The sequence below is a fragment of the Phalangium opilio genome, unplaced genomic scaffold (genome assembly GCF_054372755.1).
Source record: "Phalangium opilio isolate 3A_F unplaced genomic scaffold, DU_Popi_V2 ptg000041l_1, whole genome shotgun sequence".
NCBI classification, from domain to species: domain Eukaryota; kingdom Metazoa; phylum Arthropoda; class Arachnida; order Opiliones; family Phalangiidae; genus Phalangium; species Phalangium opilio.
This window is the reverse complement of record NW_028324165.1, coordinates 3,307,540-3,327,715: the sequence shown is the minus strand read 5'-3', so window position 1 is coordinate 3,327,715 and position 20,176 is coordinate 3,307,540. Positions and strand designations below refer to the sequence as shown.

The 20,176-nt window shown below is 36.8% G+C and overlaps 1 protein-coding gene across 4 annotated transcripts; it reads right to left on the bottom strand.

The window, feature by feature from the left end:
* Positions 1–1,439: 1,439 nt before the first annotated feature.
* Positions 1,440–11,827, bottom strand: LOC149679386 (uncharacterized). Of its 4 annotated transcripts, none has more exons than XM_089835071.1 (7): positions 9,343–11,827; positions 6,640–6,705; positions 5,640–5,721; positions 5,466–5,570; positions 4,838–4,969; positions 3,879–4,752; positions 1,440–2,312 (listed from the first exon to the last, which is right to left on the bottom strand). In XM_089835071.1, the coding sequence occupies exons 2-7, from the start codon at positions 6,684–6,686 to the stop codon at positions 1,624–1,626; spliced, it is 1,929 nt and encodes a 642-aa protein (XP_089691197.1). In that variant the 5' UTR covers positions 6,687–6,705; positions 9,343–11,827; the 3' UTR covers positions 1,440–1,623. The 4 variants fall into 4 exon arrangements, with proteins under 4 accessions (XP_089691197.1, XP_089691200.1, XP_089691198.1 ...); XM_089835074.1 differs by lacking the exon at positions 9,343–11,827 and adding an exon at positions 9,268–9,286; XM_089835072.1 differs by lacking the exon at positions 9,343–11,827 and adding an exon at positions 6,882–9,204.
* Between the last annotated feature and the right edge of the window lie 8,349 nt (positions 11,828–20,176).

The following is a 20,176-nucleotide window of genomic DNA, read 5'->3' as shown; positions in this document are numbered from 1 at the left end:
GGTTTGATATACCAAACGAAATCCCTGACATATCCCTGACTTATAGGAATTTTTTTAAATCCCTGACTTTTGCTCCTATTTTCCATATCCCTGACTTATCCAGGTTCCGTACGAATCCTGGGTATATAAGGCTATTGATTCACAATAAATCATAAGAAAACCCGCAAGTGCGTGAGCGCGGTGACAGACACGTCCAGTGTAATACCCCTCCGTGACGACATCGTCAAACGGAGAGGTAAAAAGGGGATGAACATAAATTGAATTGCAAGAGAAACTTTGGCTCGAAAGGACGTATTTTCAAATTCAACGGATGTTCGGAGAATCAAATGCTAGCTGATTCTGCGTGCAGACAAGCTACCATTTTCTTTCGTTCTGGCACCCACTCTCTGTTGTCACATCTAGTTTTCACTTTGTTTCTCTACCTAGCAAAAGGCACCCTGAGTACAACTACATCTTCCTCTTCTACTTCTGATAGAACGGTGTCTTCGTAAAACTCACCGAATAATTTCCCTAGCCAGATTATTTAACACAAAGCGAGATAAATGTAGAAGGGCAGCTATTTACTCTCAGATTAAAACTCATGCAAGAGGGGTTACTCGAAACGAAACCCTGTCGATATCTAGTTCGAAAACGTCTGACAGAAAACCATTTTTGTGATTTTCGAGACCGAGAGAGATGTCGATCGACAACTCCCTTTCGAAACTTACAGAATAGGCACCCTGGTGTTGTTAAGTAAAAGTCGTACCTGATTGATACTCAATGCCCCGGCCTAACCGTTCGCGCATAAATGTTGCAGGGACGTTAAAGAAATTGGTTTTAATCCGCGGACATCTTGAAAAATGGCCGCTAGAAATGTGAAGTTTCTTAGTGTAATTTGTAAATGCATTGAACAGAAAGCTAAACAAGAGGAAATGATAAAACAGTACCAGGATGAAATGGCGAAAAATCAAGGTCAGGGTTTTGACGCCATGAAATTTGAAGAACAACACGCAAAAATTCGAAGAGGATCAAGAAAAATTTCAATCGCAATATAAAACAAATGGATAAGCGATAATAACACTGTCTGTATCATATTATCGTGATATTATTTAACAGTATAATAAAAACGTTGTTTTCACAGCGACTACATTTTTTCGAAATATAGGTGGGCGAATATTACTTTTTGGGTATCGAACCGATTACCGGATCGAATATCAAAAAGTTTCCTTATCAAATACGGAATCATAACCGAATGGAATAGTTTATTCCAAATCGAATACCGAATATTTAGGCCTTTGTAGATGTTCAACTACATGATTAATCGCGAATAGTATCTATTTTAATGAATTAACTTTTCATTTGCACAACATATTACTATTTTCAAAAGTAAGATTTTGTCTTAAATCCTGAAAACACTCAATTAACAAAAATTGTATTTTCAAAAAGTGTATATACATGTATGTACGTATATATTTTGTATTTTTTAAATTGTTGGGAAAGAAAGAAAGGAAAAAAAGCCAAATGTAATTATATTCCTTTAAGTATGAAAAGTAACATTAAAAAATAAAACTCAGTTCAATTCAAATTAGTTCTGAAAATGGCGACACAGTTTGTTTTGGCCCATTCATTAAAATGAATATCCATCTACTCATACATGTGTCTAATACGTTTATGTTTTGTCATATTACTCTTCTGCGTAAATTTACAGTCACACTGATCACATTCGAAGGGTTTTTCACCACTGTGAATGCGTTTGTGTCTGATAAATTTACGCTTAATTTTACACTCATATTCACACTGATCGCATTTTAAGGGTTTTTCATCACCGTGAATGCGTTTATTGTGCCTGATCAAATTACCCTTATTTGTACATTCATATTTACACTGATCACATTCGAAGGGTTTTTCACCACTGTGAATGCGTTTGTGTCTGATCAAATTACCCTTAAGCGTACATACATATTCACACTGATCGCATTTGAAGAGTTTTTCACCACTGTGAATGCGTTTGTGTCTGATAAATTTACGCTTATTTGTACACTCATATTCACACTGATCACATTTCAAGAGTTTTTCACCACTGTGAATGCGTTGATGAATGTTCAGAGAACCCTTCTGAGTGAATCCATAGTCGCACTGATCACATTTGAACGGTTTTTCACCGCTATGAATGCGTTGATGTTTGATCAAATCAAACTTATAATTGCATGAATAGTCACAATGATCACATTTGAAGCGTTTTCGTTCTTTAACCTTTCTAATGCGACGTTTTAGGCCCTTTTTATATTCAGTTGAATATTTGAACCCTGTGGTACGTTTCTTCTTGACTTTCCCTACAGAAAATATAAAAACCACAAACATCATTTATAATTTAGTATCAAAATACAATAACATTCAAGCGAACTTCATAAAAAAGTAGTGCGTACGAAAACGCAGTGTTACAGAGAAAAAAGGTGTGTTGATCAAAGGCAACCTTGGCTCGAAACCAGAAAGGTTGTACTTTTAACTTTCCTTTGCTCTCGAATTACTTTTCATTAAATCGTTTTAAGGTGGTTCATTAGAACTTACTGAATGATGAAACTAATGTTGAAGAATGTAGGACTGGTTTAATTAAAATATAGGAGGTTCATAATTGTTATGAATCATTAAAGAACAGGATAAGAACAGATGCGCAAGTCCCGCAACGTGGAGTTTAGACAGTTCAAGTAATCTTACCCCTAACGATAATAATGGAGGTGCAGGCAATCATAATTGAAGATGAATAGCGAAATTCTGGGTACATTTTGTGTAAGCCCGCCCTTGGAGGCTAGACGTTCCTCGTTAAATCTAACGATGCCAATGAAGTAGAAGCTAATCTCAAAGATACGGAATAGATGTACGCCAGAAGCCAATGCAACAGATTCGGTTTATGTGGAATGTACGAGAGACTAGGCAGATGAAGGAATAGTGTGGATTGGTACTCAAGTAGAAAAATTAAAATGGTGAAATACAATTTTCCCCGATTATTGGAAAACGCGAACGCGCTCTATTGTAACAAAAGACAAATTGGCACAGAAACGTCCCAGGTATATATGTCACTCGGAACTAATAAAGACGTTTAAAGTTCTAATTGTCGTTTAAATTAAGGACTAGTTGCAATAGTTTAGGCAAAAACAAACAAAACAAAAAGCAGCGTTGATTAAGTATGTTTACCGAGAAAAAAGGTTATAGCCACCCATAGTAGCACTGATCATATTTGAAGCGTTTTTCACCGCCATGAATGCGTTCATGCGCGATTAAATGACACTTGCGCACTGATCACATTTCAAGCATTTTTCTTCGTTACCCTTTGAAATATGACGTTGTTCACCCCTTTTATGATCAGTTTAATATTTGAACCCGGTTGTACGTTTCTCCTTGACTTTCCCCACAGAAAATGTATAAAATATAAAAAACGACGTATTTCATCGAACGGTCGTATTTTAAACTTTTCTTTGCTCTCAAAATATTTAACGGGTTTTCAGGGAATCAAATGCCAGGTGACGCTGCATGATGACAAGTTAACTCTTTAATTCGTCATCGCACCCACTCTCTATTGTCAAAGTATTTTGGTCGAAATAAGTACCAGCGATGATAAGAAAGGTGTGAAGACCCTTGGGAAAGTTTCATTATTCAAGAGGCTGAAAGGTCGTTAAGTGCTACAATTCAAATATACGTTATGTATAATCTTAAAAATAACATAAAAAGCGTGAACGTTTTGTCCAACACATTTAAATATGTTACACATAGGATATAAATAAATTTTTTTGGCTGTGTAGCCTTCAAAATTAGACTTAATACCGAGAAGGCGGAAATAGTTGCTTAGAAATATGACTTCTCAATCTAGGTACTCAACACTATAAAAGTATAAAATGACTTACGTGCAATTCCCGAACGAGGCGATGAGGATTTACCTTCTGGAATCTTTGGAGCGACATCTTCAAATGTCTCCGAGTTGGAAACCAAACTATTATTTTCAACTTCAATTGGAACTTCGGGTAAATCGCTTTCCATAGAGACGGAAGTCAATTCTGATCGTTCATTTGGGCAAAGTTCTTGTTTAGGAACATACACTGGCACACTCAATGAGCTCGGATCTACAAACAGTTCCATAGCTTGATGTTGTCTATTATCAGTTTTCTTTGCGTCTGTCAAGGCGATTCTGCATTGGTAATCATCAAGATCGTTTTCTCGGGCTTCCTTTAGTGAATCGCTTTCGACATTTGCGTCGAGAGAAAGATCCAAATGTTTCTCGGTTTCAACATTCAATTCAGGAACACGAAATTTCCGCGATCGAGTTGTATTATCCTCAATTTCTAACTCTGTCGAGAAACTTTGTGATTGAAGAAGAGAGTCATTAATGTTAATACTGTTTTCAAGAGGTTTTCGTGGCGAATCGCTTTCCGTCGTTTTGTCAGGAGGCATTTCAATTTTGTTTTCGATCTGAAGGTTAGGTGAAGGCGCACTTTGAGGCAAACTGTCACTGTAGTTCAGTTCAGGGAGACACGGATTCGTATTTCGCGTTATAAGCCCCATATTTTCACTTTTTTCCAAGGTAATTTTATTTTCGGTGTTTGTATTGCCAACCTCGGAAACATGTGATTCTTGACTAATATTTTCTTTACACAGAATGCCTTGGACACTGTGCATCGCAATTGGAAGGGTCAACTCCTGCCCATTATTTCCCAAATCATTTTCAACGGGTTCAGTTTTCACTAATTCTTCATTTGGAAATTGGTGTAATCCACTTTTCTCCTATTTTTAAAACAATTAACAATAACTTTCATTCTTTAAGTAGTTCTCTTTCCAATCGACTATGAAAGTGAAGGATGTTCCATACCATCAGATCTTTGACTCTCCTTTCCAAGTCTTTAATGACCCTATTGAGTCTTTCAATATCGTCTATTTGCTTATTTATCATTAATGTTGTTTTCACTCTCTCTTTTTCCAAGTTTGAAATTAAGACATTACACTAAAAAAATGATATTCCATTACAAAACAATCTTCGGACTTCTTTGGTCGAACGTATTTTGAAGGGGCAAGCGAGAAAAAGGGGGAAACCAATGACACGCAAGAAGGGGGATAAGTCTCTTGGTTAATAACAACGGATGCGTTACCAAACCCCTTAGATTAGAGTCAATCGTGATTGGTGTTTTCACCAATAACCATAATTATTCACCGACCCATAGAGTTTGGTCCTGACTGTTAAGTTGTTGGCGGACCGTTGAATTTTGTTTTTTAAAAGTCACTCGACCCTCCCCCATTCGTCACCCCCGAAAGTCCGAGTCCCCCTCCCCCCGCCGCGTTTGCTAGAAGGAAAGACCACTTTACAGAACCTTTAATTAAAAGAACAGATTTGACAAGTTAATCCTGTGCATGTAAAATTGGCTATGATCCCAAAAGGGTCTCATATTTTTGTGCTTAATTTCACACTACTAAAAAAAGCTCCCCTATGCTTTGAAAAATACCTCGGCTTCCAGTGTCCTGACTCGATCATCCCTTGCTTTCACTACATGGATAAGATCATTTTTGCTCAAGTGATCATAGTTACTATCTTCCTCGTAGTCCATTTCCTAAAAACAAAGTTTCAATAACTTTCAGTTTGCCTAAAACAAGGAATATTGCAATAATTTCTTAAATACCTTTTTAATCGCCACCCTTTGAAGATTTACTAAACTCATTTCGGAATTTTGTAAAGAGTGTTTGTGAAATTGTAAATCTTCCCTAAGATAAAATAATTTTCCAAAATGAGGGTAAATCAAAAAAGAACAAATAACAAGAAACGTTTTCCTATACATTGTACCTTTCGCTATAAAAACTAAAAAGCTAAGAAAAAAATGGCAAAGCTTAACTTGTTCAAAAAATTGTTTTAATTAACACTGCAATTTTGTTCAAGTGCTATCTCAGAAACCTTTGTGTGACGTCACCCACGCTATTTGCCCATAAAATCTAAGAAGTACCAAAGTCAATCGTGTGACGTTTTACCTAGGTACTGACGTCACAACTAAGATAGCTCTATTCCTCAACCCCATTTTATGAACACAACGCTTCATTCCTTGTTAAGACTTAAAGAGGCCGTCTTTGATACTTTTTTTAATAAGATAGTAGTAAAAATAGTAGTTTTCTGCCTTGCCTCGAACACAGAGCAAAATAAAAAAAAAATACCGATGATGAGGCATAATAGAGACTTGGCAATTCGGGCTTAGCTCCGCCCCAGCGCCATAATGGCGTTTTTTTTTTACAGAATGAAAGCTATATAAGCCCCTCCTCCTAGTGGAAGGTAGCGTGACGTTGCATGACGTAGTACTGCCAAGTCCCTATTCAGATATGCAATATTCAACTACGAGGGTAGATCCTAAATCTCACATGCAGAACTAAATCTCACTATAGCGAGGACATCTTAGAAAGTTACACGAGTGGCTAAATGTGCGCCTCTTAGTCTTTTGGGGGTAAAATGAAACTAAATTAACACTATTGTTTAAACAAGCTAATTAGCAATAATTTGGAAAAAGTAGCAATATTTAGGGGTTAAAACATATCCACTTTAGTAATATATTGGAAAAGGAGGGAAGGCTATAGGTTAAGGTTTAGATCCGTTACATGCCTTGTTGACATCCAAGTTGCATTATATTCATCACTTACCAACTTAAACGTTCGACCATAACACGACATTCTTTAACCAAATCCATCACTCTTTATACAGTCTTCCTGTTAAGATAACATACGAAACATGGTAGGATTGCACTTTATCTAACTAACTCAACTAACAGCGGTTACTGACTAATTAGACCACGGGGAGTTCGGAAAAAATAGTGAAAAAATTCTTAACCCGCCGCAAGTTGGTCAAAAAAATTTTTGAAAATTTTAAAATTGCATGTACTTACCGTAACCCCCGAGGCCCGAGATGTCGAGAAAAACCTAACTCCGTCGTCTGCAGCCGAGCTCGATCTTACCAAATGGACTCGCGACGAAAATAGTGTTATAGCGTATTCTAGATCTTACTAAGAAAAGCAAAATCTACTAAAATTATGAGATTTAATCTGATTTATGCTAATAATATTTGAAAAGGTGGATTTTAATTGAGAAAAAATTAGGAATAGGTCTAATTCTATTTGAGTTGTAAATGAAAGCATCAAAATTTTGGAACAGGCTTCAAATAATTTGGGAAGCAAATGAACGTAAAGGCAAAATTATGGAAAATTACGCGAATTACTTAGAAATAAATGGTAAAAAGGAGTCATATTGCACAGCAATATTTTGGAAAAGGCGCGTCATATTTTACACCAATATTTTGGAAAAGGCGAGTCATATTTTACACCAATATTTTGGAAAAAGCGTCATATTTTACAGCAATATTTTGGAAAGGGCGTCATATTTTACAGCAATATTTGGAAAAGGCGTCATACTTTACATCAATAATATTTTGGAAAAGGCGTCCGATTTTAAAGCAATATATTGGAAAAGGCGTCAAATTTTACAGCAATATATTGGAAAAGGCGTCAAATTTTACAGCAATATTTTGGAAAAGGCGTCATATTTTACAGCAATATTTTGGAAAAGGAGTCATATTTTACAGCAAAATTTTGGAAAAGGCGTCATATTTTACAGCAAAATTTTGGAAAAGGCGTCATATTTTACAGCAAAATTTTGGAAAAGGCGTCATTTTTACAGCAATATTTTGGAAAAGGCGTCATATTTTACAGCAATATTTTGGAAAAGGAGTTCTACTTTACAGCAATATTTTGGAAAAGGAGTTCTACTTTACAGCAAAATTTTGGAAAAGGCGTCATATTTTACAGCAAGATTTTGGAAAAGGCGTCAAATTTTACAGCAAGATTTTGGAAAAGGCGTCATATTTTACTGCAAAATTTTGCAAAAGGCGTCTTATTCTTTTTGAAATATCTAAACACAAACAGCGATATTTTTGTAAAGGGTTTCAAATTACCAGAGAAGAACTAAATACAATTAGAAATTCCAGAGAAGAACTAAATACAATTAGAAATTCCAAGTATATTTATGGCTATGTCGTAATGTATTACCCGAGAAACCCCACTTGGAAGAGGCCACACTTCGTTTCTCATGGAGAGTTTTTTATGATATTGCTGTAAAATTTGACGCCTTTTCCAAAATTTTGCTGTAAAATTTGACTCCTTTTCCAAAATATTTCTGTAAAATATGACTCCTTTCCCAAATATTGCTGTAAAATTTGACGTCTTTTCCAAAATATTGCTGTAAAATTTGACGCTTTTTCCAAAATATTGCTGTAAAATATGACGCCTTTTCCAAAATATTGCTGTAAAATTTGACGCCTTTTCAAAATATTGCTGTAAAATATGACGACTTTTCCAAAATATTGCTGTAAAATTTGACGCCTTTTCCAAAATATTGCTGTAAAATATGACGCCTTTTATAAATATTACCATTTATTTCCAAATAATTCGCGTAATTTTCCATAATTTTGCCTTTGCGTTCATTTGCTTCCCAAATTATTTGAAGCCTGTTCCATAAACTTGATGATTACTTCATTTACAACCCAAATAGAATGCAACCTTTTCTGAAATATTTATCAACTAAAATCCGCCTTTTCCAAAGTTTTGATGATTACTTCATTTACAACTCAAATATAATGTGCCCTATTCCTAATTTTTTTCTCAATTAAAATCCACCTTTTCAAATATTATTAGGTAGGGTTCGGTTTGGTTACTTATTAGCTAATTTACGACCTTTTCCAAAATTTCTGTTTGCGATTAGGCCTAGTTACTTAAAAACCAATTGGTGCCTTTTTTTCCTAAAATATTGATTTACTTTTAAATACTTCCCAAAAGTTTATTGCTTGTTTTAGAAACTAAAATATCGCAAATGTAATTTTCGCCATTTCTCGCCTATATTCTCCTTTTCCTTATTTTTGTCATTTCTAAATTTTTCTTTACGCAATATTTTGGAAATTTCTCAGACTACTTTTCGATCCCAGTACCAAAAATGAATGGTTTTGGTAAATTCAGTAGGTCTTAAAAATTCCATAGCTATACTTCCGTCGCGAGTCCTTGAAGTTCTTACAGTTGCCCTCCCCCCCGGCATATTATGAAAGATTGAGTGCATAATGCGTTTAGTCTATAGCGGTAAGTACATGCAATTTTAAAATTTTCAAAAAAATTTTTGACCAACTTGTGGCGGGTTAAGAATTTTTTCACTATTTTTTCCGAACTCCCCGTGGTCTAATTAGTCAGTAACCGCTGTTAGTTGAGTTAGTTAGATAAAGTGCAATCCTACCCGAAACATTTTAATAATAATAAAAATATGGCCATAAACAAAGACTTAGTGTCACTAATATACATTCTTACTTACCAGTCAGGGGCAGGGCTGATATGAAGTTAGTTCATGCCTGGTTAGGTGACTTTAGGAACACTTTTAGAGAAACACTATCTAAAGCTTAATTTGTTTTTGCTCAACTTTTACTAATTACCCCAAATTCTAAAATAGTGGGAATCCTCCTATGCGTCGTCTGCTAAAACATTTTAACGACTTTCGGCTTTGGCTTTTCGGGGTCAAATAGTGAGCTTCGGCAGAAAATTGTGGGGTAAAATTTAAAAATGCGAAAACTCCCAATAAACGTCACAATTAAATTAGGTTACTTAAATCCATTTCAGAAACTAATAAAGCTAACTAAACTACCCTCTTGCCTACAACTTAAATTTAGTTACAAAAAACCTGAAATTAACCTAAAAAAGGCATTTTTTAAGTGGGAACACGAAACTGCATAAACCTAAAAGGTGCGAAATTCGAACAGTAAATATAAAGTAAAAATAAAATGAACTATACTAAACATTGCAATTAAAGAAAATTATTAATTTAAACTTGTTTTATACTCTAAATGAACACTATTTAGCACGCTTCAAGATATATCAAATGAATTAACGTGAAATTAGACCAAAAATATAAATTTTTTGGATAAAAATTCTAATAACTACTTAATTAAGATTAACAACTTGGGAAAACCAAAATATTACCTCTCCGAGTCAAGACGACTACTTACAAACTTATTTACCCAGATATGGAAATGTTTCTTAAGTTAAAATGTATGAAATATTAAAGCAGTATACAAAGCATAGCAAATATACTGTAAATCAGACGACATTTTACATCCAATAATGATATACTTGTACACATTAAAATCATCCGATGGGGGAGAAACGGGAAATGAAGAGATAAAACTTTGGAGGGATACTACCTTTACGTGTTTGTAAAGGCCCAATTTTCTACTCCTCAACTGTATGCCCTCTATGTTCAAAGCCATATTCACAACAGGGTTGCCATATAAACACTATCCTCTCGTTTCACCTCAACGATTTTCTTAGTTTGTCAACATGACTGTTAACGTTACATAACACCATGAGTGAATCATATACTAGCTCCCTATAAGTTACTCAGCCACACTGGCCTAATGTATCCAGCGTTTTCTTCCCGCCAAAAAAGTGTTACCTATATGCGACCTACAGTGAGAGAAAATAACACTTCTCCCGGCGCTTACGTATTTCCGGTAAAAAACTGGAAAAGGAGATCAACCAATGAAACTTTGAACTGAAAGGTAGTTAGTATAAGCATACGACGTTATAGAAATGTTGTGATTGTTTGCGGACGGTTCACAGTCGTATTCTATCTTTGAAATTATTTTAATGGGTTAGGGTTGGCGCAATAGGAAGTTTTATTTTTTTCGCATTAAAATGGCAGAATTTTGGATATTTTTTGACAAAGCCCAAATGATAGAAACTCATTTAAATTCAGACTTCAGAGCGTTGCCTACGGCATAAACAATTTTATTCCGTAGGCAACATTCAGAGGCAGGAACTATTTATGGTGAGAGAACCAAACTTTATCAAAAAATAAGAGCTAAACAACAACTTAATAGTCATCTGGAAAACCTTACTAAACTTTATAATAATGCGTCTAAAGAACTAATAGAAAAACTTAAAGAAAGGCCCAACCCATTTTTAACGAAGCCTGTTGTGAAACCAAAATTATTTTTCAATAAGCAAAAGAATGAATGTGACGCAAAGAAGTCAAACCTCCAAAACCGTTAATACCATTTGGAACTATCGTCACTTTCAAGTTCTCGATATATTAATTTCAAAGCCCTAAGAGAGGGCGCCGTCTACTATCACTTTCACCCGCCTCCCCTCCTCTCGACTACTATTCGGAAGAAAATGCTGGATACATTAGGCCAGTGTGACTGAGTAACTTATAGGGAGCTAGTATATGATTCACTCATGATAACACCAAAGCTTATTTGTGGCTACACACACTAAAAGTAAATGCGTACCATAAAAAGCATGAAAACACGAAGCTATTATCCGATTACGATCAGACCTTTCACTGGTCTGGGCTGCGTTCAGCAGAGCTCACCAAAAAAGACAGCGGATTTTGGAAATGTTTACCGGTGAGCTCTGTCGTCATAGCTTCTCTCCGGTCATCGGCGTTTTATAAATGACGCTAGCGCAATAAAGCGTGCAAGGTACCAAGGCTTAACAAAAATTGTATGATAACATATTTATAGAGATAGATAACAACTTTTATAATTAAAATTAGAAACTAGCATATCTCTCAAAATTCTCGCGTGATCAACTGGTTTCACGCCAATTAAATAGCTATAGTCCCAAAGAGCTATTTGTATTAATTCATCCATGGTTTTTTCGCCAAGCTGAGAACTACACGTTTTACGTCACGTTATCCAAAAAGCCGACTATTTTCTTTGAAGACCGCGCTAGCTCAGCGCTAAGCACCGTGACGTCAAAATTCAAAAACAAAATCCCGTTATGTTGGACACTGTTAACAGCGCTGGGCTCTGCTGAACGCGGCCCAGATTTCCACCATGATTATAATATCTAAGCCTAAAGTGTACTTAACTTTCGGCTCACTCTGAACCGTTAATGTCTCTGCATTACAGAAACGAAATCCAAACACAAGCGTTTACTTTTTGGTTCACTAGGCCTATTGACAAATTAAAGTTCATTTGACCAACATAGTAGCATTGTACTTGTATTCACTTTAGAAAGGATTATGCTATAAACAGATGTAGTATAGCTTAGGTAATATATAAACATCCATTTTAAATAATAATATTAAAAAAACATTTTTGGAATATCAAAATGAAATAGAGCTTTAAAGCTACAAAAGTACTAAATGCATCATAATTACGAAAAGTATTTCCACATATTCACTTTATATTAAGGATAAAGGGAATATTATGGTTCTGTAGGATTCCTTTACACATCAAAACAAAACGAACTTCTAACGCAGCGCACTACTGTAACAACGGACGGACACACACATGCGAGGACCTGAGGCTGCTAGCCGAAATAAGAGCAAACTCTGACCCGTAACTTAGCCAAGGCTTAAGCTTTAAAACCCCAATAACTTTTTAAGCTTCATAGATATAATCGAAAAAATTTCATAAAATAATTAACAGACACTATTCATTCGCATTCAGTCGCTGCTACACCGATTTTATAAATAGTTCCTAAATTATCCATCAAATTAACATCTCGAAATCGTTCAGGGAGATACGTTTCCTCCATTGCTGCTACGTCACAAATGCGTTGCTCAACGAAGTAATCGGCTCTTACAGCCGATGACTTCGATGCCTCTTCGCTTACAATCGTGACGTCAAACCGGAAGTTCCGAAAATCGTTCAGAGGCGAATGCGCATTCAACGGAGCCTCCGTTGAGCGTTACTGAACGCAGCCTATGTAGCATAATATTAAAGAGAATAAATAGGAAGTTAGGAACTCATGTATAGTGAACTTGAACGGAGATGCGAACCGTATTCTAAAAGAACGAGGTGGAATCTGTAATTTGAAATATTTCTGAATGTTCTTATGACGTCAGTACACCTTTTAGTCTATTTGCCTAGAGCTTTATTCTTCGATGTTGAAATTTTTGAAGAATCAACATGAAGGCATATTTTCGAGGCCCTTGGAAATAATTTGCCTTTACGTTTAATTATGAACTCTTTTTCAAGCCATATTTAATAATTTGTTCTAATATAGAGAGAACCAATAGACTAACCTCTTGGGGTTAATGTTGGTCACTTTAAAATTGTATTCTGACTGTAAGTCAACTTACTTTTTTGGGAAAGTATCGATAAGGACTTTATTTTGGTACTTAAATCACCTTTACCTTTCATTTTCACTTTGAAAGATCCTCATTTCTATTTCTAAATTTCTGTTCAATTGCAATTTTACACCAAAACTACACCAATTATTGCGCCCATTGACACCAAATTTTACCCTCCGTTTTTGTTGTTTATTCGTTTTGAAAATTCCAAATAAGTTGGACAGACGTTGTGCAAGTTTTGAAAAACTGCCTACACCGATACCATGATTTCACTACTGTTAGTGTATTTTAATGATTATTTAGGTTAATTTAAACGTAAAATAGTAAAAATGAGGTTGGACGAACAACGGCTCGTCTTTTTTCCTCTCCGAGTGACGTATGTCACGGAGAGGCTCTGTAACGATCGTGTGTGTCTGTCTGTGTGTGTGTCTGTTGTTACACCCACGTGACCGCGTTCGCAGTTTCCAAATCGGAGCAAACGTGTTCGCCATTTCCGAACTGCTTTCACAGTCACGGAAATGGCTACTCTATGGCGAGTTCTCACACCACCATCTTGTGGTCTTTGTCCATCCCACACGGACACCAGTCTGTACTTACAGGCTTCTAATCACCACCATCTTATGGCCTTCGTCCATCCCACATGGACACCAGTCTGTACACACTGGCTTCTAACACCACCATCTTCTGGTCATTGTCCATCCCACATGGACACCAGTCTGTACACACTGGCTTCTAACACCACCATCTTCTGGTCATTGTCCATCCCACATGGACACCAGTCTGTACACACTGGCTTCTAACACCACCATCTTCTGGTCTTCGTTTTTGTCCATCGCACATGGACACCAGTCTGTACTTACAGGCTTCTAATCACCACCATCTTATGGCCTTCGTCCATCCCACATGGACACCAGTCTGTACACACTGGCTTCTAACACCACCATCTTCTGGTCATTGTCCATCCCACATGGACACCAGTCTGTACACACTGGCTTCTAACACCACCATCTTCTGGTCTTCGTTTTTGTCCATCGCACATGGACACCAGTCTGTACTTACTGGCTTCTAACACCACCATCTTTTGGTCATTGTCCATCCCACATGGACACCAGTCTGTACACACTGGCTTCTAACACCACCATCTTCTGGTCTTTGTTTTTGTCCATACCACATGGACACCAGTCTGTACACCTGGCTTCTACACCACCATCTTCTGGTCTTTGTTTTTGTCCATCCCACATGGACACCAGTCTGCACACCTGGCTTCTACTCCATCGTCATCGTTTGGTTTAAGACATTCGCGGCGATCAGCTAGGGTTACGAGAAACGTCTAGCCTCCCTAGGGTGGGTTGTCCACGATAGGTTTTCGCAATAGACCTTTTCACCGGTAGAGCGGGGGTGAACAGGGGGGGAAAATTTCGAGAGGTGAGCATGCGTAGAAAGAATGTTTGGGGGCAGTGCAGTACTTTTAACCATTCCTTTTGCCTTATTTGCTACGCATTCGAGTTTATTTTTATAAAACATTGTTTTATTACTTGTTGTAAAAGTATTAATTGAACTTCCGAGGTGAAATTTTATCGAATTCAATTGATAGACGTAAAATTAGGGAATTTAATGAAATTCTACTCACTTACGAGCGTGTTATACGCAGCACTTTCGGCACGGCATCGGCGGTCATCGCCGATGATCCCATACCGTCGCCGAGGCTTAGTGAGTTTAACCTACTAGTATCAATGCACCGTTTCCATTAGAACTTAAACACTTTATTTCTTAACATGGTTTTTACCTCTCCGTGTGACGTAGTCCAGGAGAGGTTCTGTAACGGCCGTGTCTGTCTGTGTGTCTGTGTGTGTGTCTGTCTGTCTGTCTGTCTGTCCGTTGTTACACCCACGTGACCGCGTTCGCAGTTTGCGTATCGGAGCAAACGTGTTCGCCATTTCCGAACTGCTTTCACAGTCACGGAAATGGCTCCTCTACTTGAGTTCTCACACCACCAATCTTCTGGTCTTTGTCCACACCACACGGACACTAGTCTGTTCTTACTGGCTGCTAATCACCACCATCTTCTGGTCTTCGTCCATTCCACGTGGACACCAGTCTGTACATACTGGCTTCTAATCACCACCATCTTCTGTTCTTTGTCAATCCCACATTGACACCCGTCTGAACTTACACTGCCTTCTAACACCACCATCCACTGGTCTTCCGTCTATTCCACATAGACACCAATCTGTATCATTGGCTTCTACTCCATTATCCTCGTTTGGTTTTAGGATATACGCGGCGATCAGCTAGGGTTACGAGAAACGTCTAGCCTCCCTAAGGTAGGATCGCTACCAAAGGTTTTCGCATTTGCGGTTTTTCCTTACTATTATAATGGAAACGAATCGTATATATACCCCAAAATTTGAAGAAAGCGGGAAGAGGGGTACCCTTCACTTTAAACGTCAATATTAGCAAAGTTTGAGAAGATAATAAGTATAACTTTATTTTAAACGATTTAACTATTATTAATGTTAATTATTGAAGATTAAAATAATTAAAAATAATTATATTTATTTAAATATTAAAGATAAACCTCTCGTGCAAAGAGAGAGATTATCATTGCCTCCTATATCTACCAAGGCCCGTGCATGCGATATATTTCCTTCATTGCCTCCTATATCGATCAAGGCCCGTGCATTGTGATATATTTCATTCATTGCATAAACATAAGCGAGATTGTTTTGGGAAAAAAATACTGCTTCCACTAATGGGTTTATACTCCTTGTTACTGTTGTATAGAGTAATCATGATAAAAGCTTAAAAAATTACGAGAGGACAGACCTTTTTTATCCTCATTCAAAAATATTTTTTGGTGCTAAGACTGCTTTAAAAAATCCAAACGGTTAGGCATTGGTAAAAAAGACAAATGATATTTTTCAAATCTTATGAGATAACGCCCACCTAGTTGAAAATTGCCGTTTTTTATCCGCGGGAGCCATTCCTTATGAGAATTTCGATGCTAGTAGGTTGTCAATTAAACTACCGGTATATTATTGTTGTTGGAAATTGGATATTAAGTCAAATTAAGTGGTTGTAAAGAGCCAGCAGGTTTTTGCCGCTTCTTTTTGTGAGTATTTGATTTTTATATGTAAAATGGAGGAAGATAATGTTGAGAGTAAGGATGAAATGCGGAAGCGCAAAGCGCGGGAAAGGATGAGGGCAAAAAGGTCGACGTTTTCATTGGATACTTAAGGTTATATAATCTTCTCGACACGGAGAGGTAATATTTTGGTTTTCCCGACTTGTAATTGTACTATCTCGGTTTTAAATACTAGGCATTTTATTTTAATATTGAATTTCAAAAGGTCTCCCATACGTCCATCGTAGTTTAGTTTACACGTTTAACTCCATAGAAGCGCTATAACTCGTGCCCCCAAACATTGCAACTTCTCATGCGCGGCCCTTAAAGTGAATAGGCTAATTGCGGTTGTTCTTACTTTTAACTGTAGTTCGACACCCTTATATACTACCTATTTGAATAAGGCGAAGCAAACGGCGTATGCTTCATTTCAAACGCCAATATTAGTCAAGTCTCTCAAGAATGTTTAATTGTTCTTTTTTAAAACGATGTAACGTTCAATAAGGCGAATAACTAGCGAAGAAAATATTAAATATTAATTATATTCATTTTAATATTTAAGATAATCTTGTTTCTCAATTCAAAATTAATACGGAAAGAGTTAAAAAGCAGTCTATGCTTTTGTCTGTGTGTGTCCGTCCGTTGTTACAGTAGTGCGCTGCGTTAGAAGTTCGTTTTGTTACCTCTCCGTGTGACGTAGTCCAGGAGAGGTTCTGTAACGGCCGTGTCTGTCTGTGTGTGTGTGTGTCTGTCTGTCCGTTGTTACACCCACGTGACCGCGTTCGCAGTTTGCGTATCGGAGCAAACGTGTTCGCCATTTCCGATCTGCTTTCATAGTCACGGAAATGGCTCCTCTACTTGAGTTTTCACACCACCATCTTCTGATCTTTGTCCATCCCACATGAACACCAGTCTGGTACTTTTCTGGCTTCCAACACCATCATCTTCTGTTCTTTGTCAATCCCACATTGACACCAGTCTGCACTTACACTGGCTTCTAACACCACCATCCACTTCTCTGCCGTCTATTCCACATAGACACCAATCTGTATCATTGGCTTCTACTCCATTATCATCGTTTGAATTTAGGATATACGCGGCGATCAGCTAGGGTTACGAGAAACGTCTAGCCTCCCTAAGGTGGGATCGCCACCAAAGGTTTTCGCAATTGCGCTTTTTCCTTACTATTATAATGGAATCGAATCGTATATATACCCCAAAATTTGAAGAAAGCGGGCAAGAGGGGTACCCTTCACTTTAAACGTCAATATTAGCAAAGTTTGAGATGATAATAGGTATAACTTTATTTTAAACGATTTAACTATTATTAATGTTAATTATTGAAGATTAAAATAATTAAAAATAATTATATTTATTTAAATATTAAAGATAAACCTCTCGTACAAAGAGACATTATCACTGCCTCCTGTATCAACCAAGGCCCGTGCATGCGATATATTTCTTTCATTGCCTCCTATATCTACCAAGGCCCGTGCATGCGATATATTTCCTTCATAGCCTCCAGATCTATCAAGGCCCGTGAATTGTGATATATTTCATTCATTGCCTCCTATATCTACCAAGGCCCGTGCATGCGATATATTTCCTTCATTGCCTCCAGATCTATCAAGGCCCGTGAATTGTGATATATTTCATTCATTGCCTCCTATATCTACCAAGGCCCGTGCATGCGATATATTTCCTTCATTGCCTCCAGATCTATCAAGGCCCGTGAATTGTGATATATTTCATTCATTGCCTCCTATATATAAAAAGGATGAGGGCAAAAGTGTTTTCATTGGATAATTTTGTTTATATAATCTTCTCGACACGGAGAGGTAATATTTTGGTTTTCCCAACTTGTTTTGATGTGTAAAGGAATCCTACAGAACCATAATATTCCCTTTATCCTTAATATAAAGTGAATATGTGGAAATACTTTTCGTAATTATGATGCATTTAGTACTTTTGTAGCTTTAAAGCTCTATTTCATTTTGATATTCCAAAAATGTTTTTTTAATATTATTATTTAAAATGGATGTTTATATATTACCTAAGCTATACTACATCTGTTTATAGCATAATCCTTTCTAAAGTGAATACAAGTACAATGCTACTATGTTGGTCAAATGAACTTTAATTTGTCAATAGGCCTAGTGAACCAAAAAGTAAACGCTTGTGTTTGGATTTCGTTTCTGTAATGCAGAGACATTAACGGTTCAGAGTGAGCCGAAAGTTAAGTACACTTTAGGCTTAGATATTATAATCATGGTGGAAATCTGGGCCGCGTTCAGCAGAGCCCAGCGCTGTTAACAGTGTCCAACATAACGGGATTTTGTTTTTGAATTTTGACGTCACGGTGCTTAGCGCTGAGCTAGCGCGGTCTTCAAAGAAAATAGTCGGCTTTTTGGATAACGTGACGTAAAACGTGTAGTTCTCAGCTTGGCGAAAAAACCATGGATGAATTAATACAAATAGCTCTTTGGGACTATAGCTATTTAATTGGCGTGAAACCAGTTGATCACGCGAGAATTTTGAGAGATATGCTAGTTTCTAATTTTAATTATAAAAGTTGTTATCTATCTCTATAAATATGTTATCATACAATTTTTGTTAAGCCTTGGTACCTTGCACGCTTTATTGCGCTAGCGTCATTTATAAAACGCCGATGACCGGAGAGAAGCTATGACGACAGAGCTCACCGGTAAACATTTCCAAAATCCGCTGTCTTTTTTGGTGAGCTCTGCTGAACGCAGCCCAGACCAGTGAAAGGTCTGATCGTAATCGGATAATAGCTTCGTGTTTTCATGCTTTTTATGGTACGCATTTACTTTTAGTGTGTGTAGCCACAAATAAGCTTTGGTGTTATCATGAGTGAATCATATACTAGCTCCCTATAAGTTACTCAGTCACACTGGCCTAATGTATCCAGCATTTTCTTCCGAATAGTAGTCGAGAGGAGGGGAGGCGGGTGAAAGTGATAGTAGACGGCGCCCTCTCTTAGGGCTTTGAAATTAATATATCGAGAACTTGAAAGTGACGATAGTTCCAAATGGTATTAACGGTTTTGGAGGTTTGACTTCTTTGCGTCACATTCATTCTTTTGCTTATTGAAAAATAATTTTGGTTTCACAACAGGCTTCGTTAAAAATGGGTTGGGCCTTTCTTTAAGTTTTTCTATTAGTTCTTTAGACGCATTATTATAAAGTTTAGTAAGGTTTTCCAGATGACTATTAAGTTGTTGTTTAGCTCTTATTTTTTGATAAAGTTTGGTTCTCTCACCATAAATAGTTCCTGCCTCTGAATGTTGCCTACGGAATAAAATTGTTTATGCCGTAGGCAACGCTCTGAAGTCTGAATTTAAATGAGTTTCTATCATTTGGGCTTTGTCAAAAAATATCCAAAATTCTGCCATTTTAATGCGAAAAAAATAAAACTTCCTATTGCGCCAACCCTAACCCATTAAAATAATTTCAAAGATAGAATACGACTGTGAACCGTCCGCAAACAATCACAACATTTCTATAACGTCGTATGCTTATACTAACTACCTTTCAGTTCAAAGTTTCATTGGTTGATCTCCTTTTCTAAAATAGTGGGAATCCTCCTATGCGTCGTCTGCTAAAACATTTTAACGACTTTCGGCTTTGGCTTTTCGGGGTCAAATAGTGAGCTTCGGCAGAAAATTGTGGGGTAAAATTTAAAAATGCGAAAACTCCCAATAAACGTCACAATTAAATTAGGTTACTTAAATCCATTTCAGAAACTAATAAAGCTAACTAAACTACCCTCTTGCCTACAACTTAAATTTAGTTACAAAAAACCTGAAATTAACCTAAAAAAGGCATTTTTTAAGTGGGAACACGAAACTGCATAAACCTAAAAGGTGCGAAATTCGAACAGTAAATATAAAGTAAAAATAAAATGAACTATACTAAACATTGC

What these genes read in the sequence shown, in the direction of transcription:
- LOC149679386 (XM_089835071.1), bottom strand. Translation starts at nt 6,686, where the DNA reads ATGGATTTGGTTAAAGAATGTCGTGTTATGGTCGAACGTTTAAGTTG. An exon ending in ATGGTCGAACGTTTAAGTTG is followed by an intron (nt 5,722 to 6,639) that starts GTAAGTGATGAA and finishes ATTTTATCTTAG; the next exon opens with GGAAGATTTACAATTTCACA. An exon ending in AAAGGGTGGCGATTAAAAAG is followed by an intron (nt 5,571 to 5,639) that starts GTATTTAAGAAA and finishes CTTTGTTTTTAG; the next exon opens with GAAATGGACTACGAGGAAGA.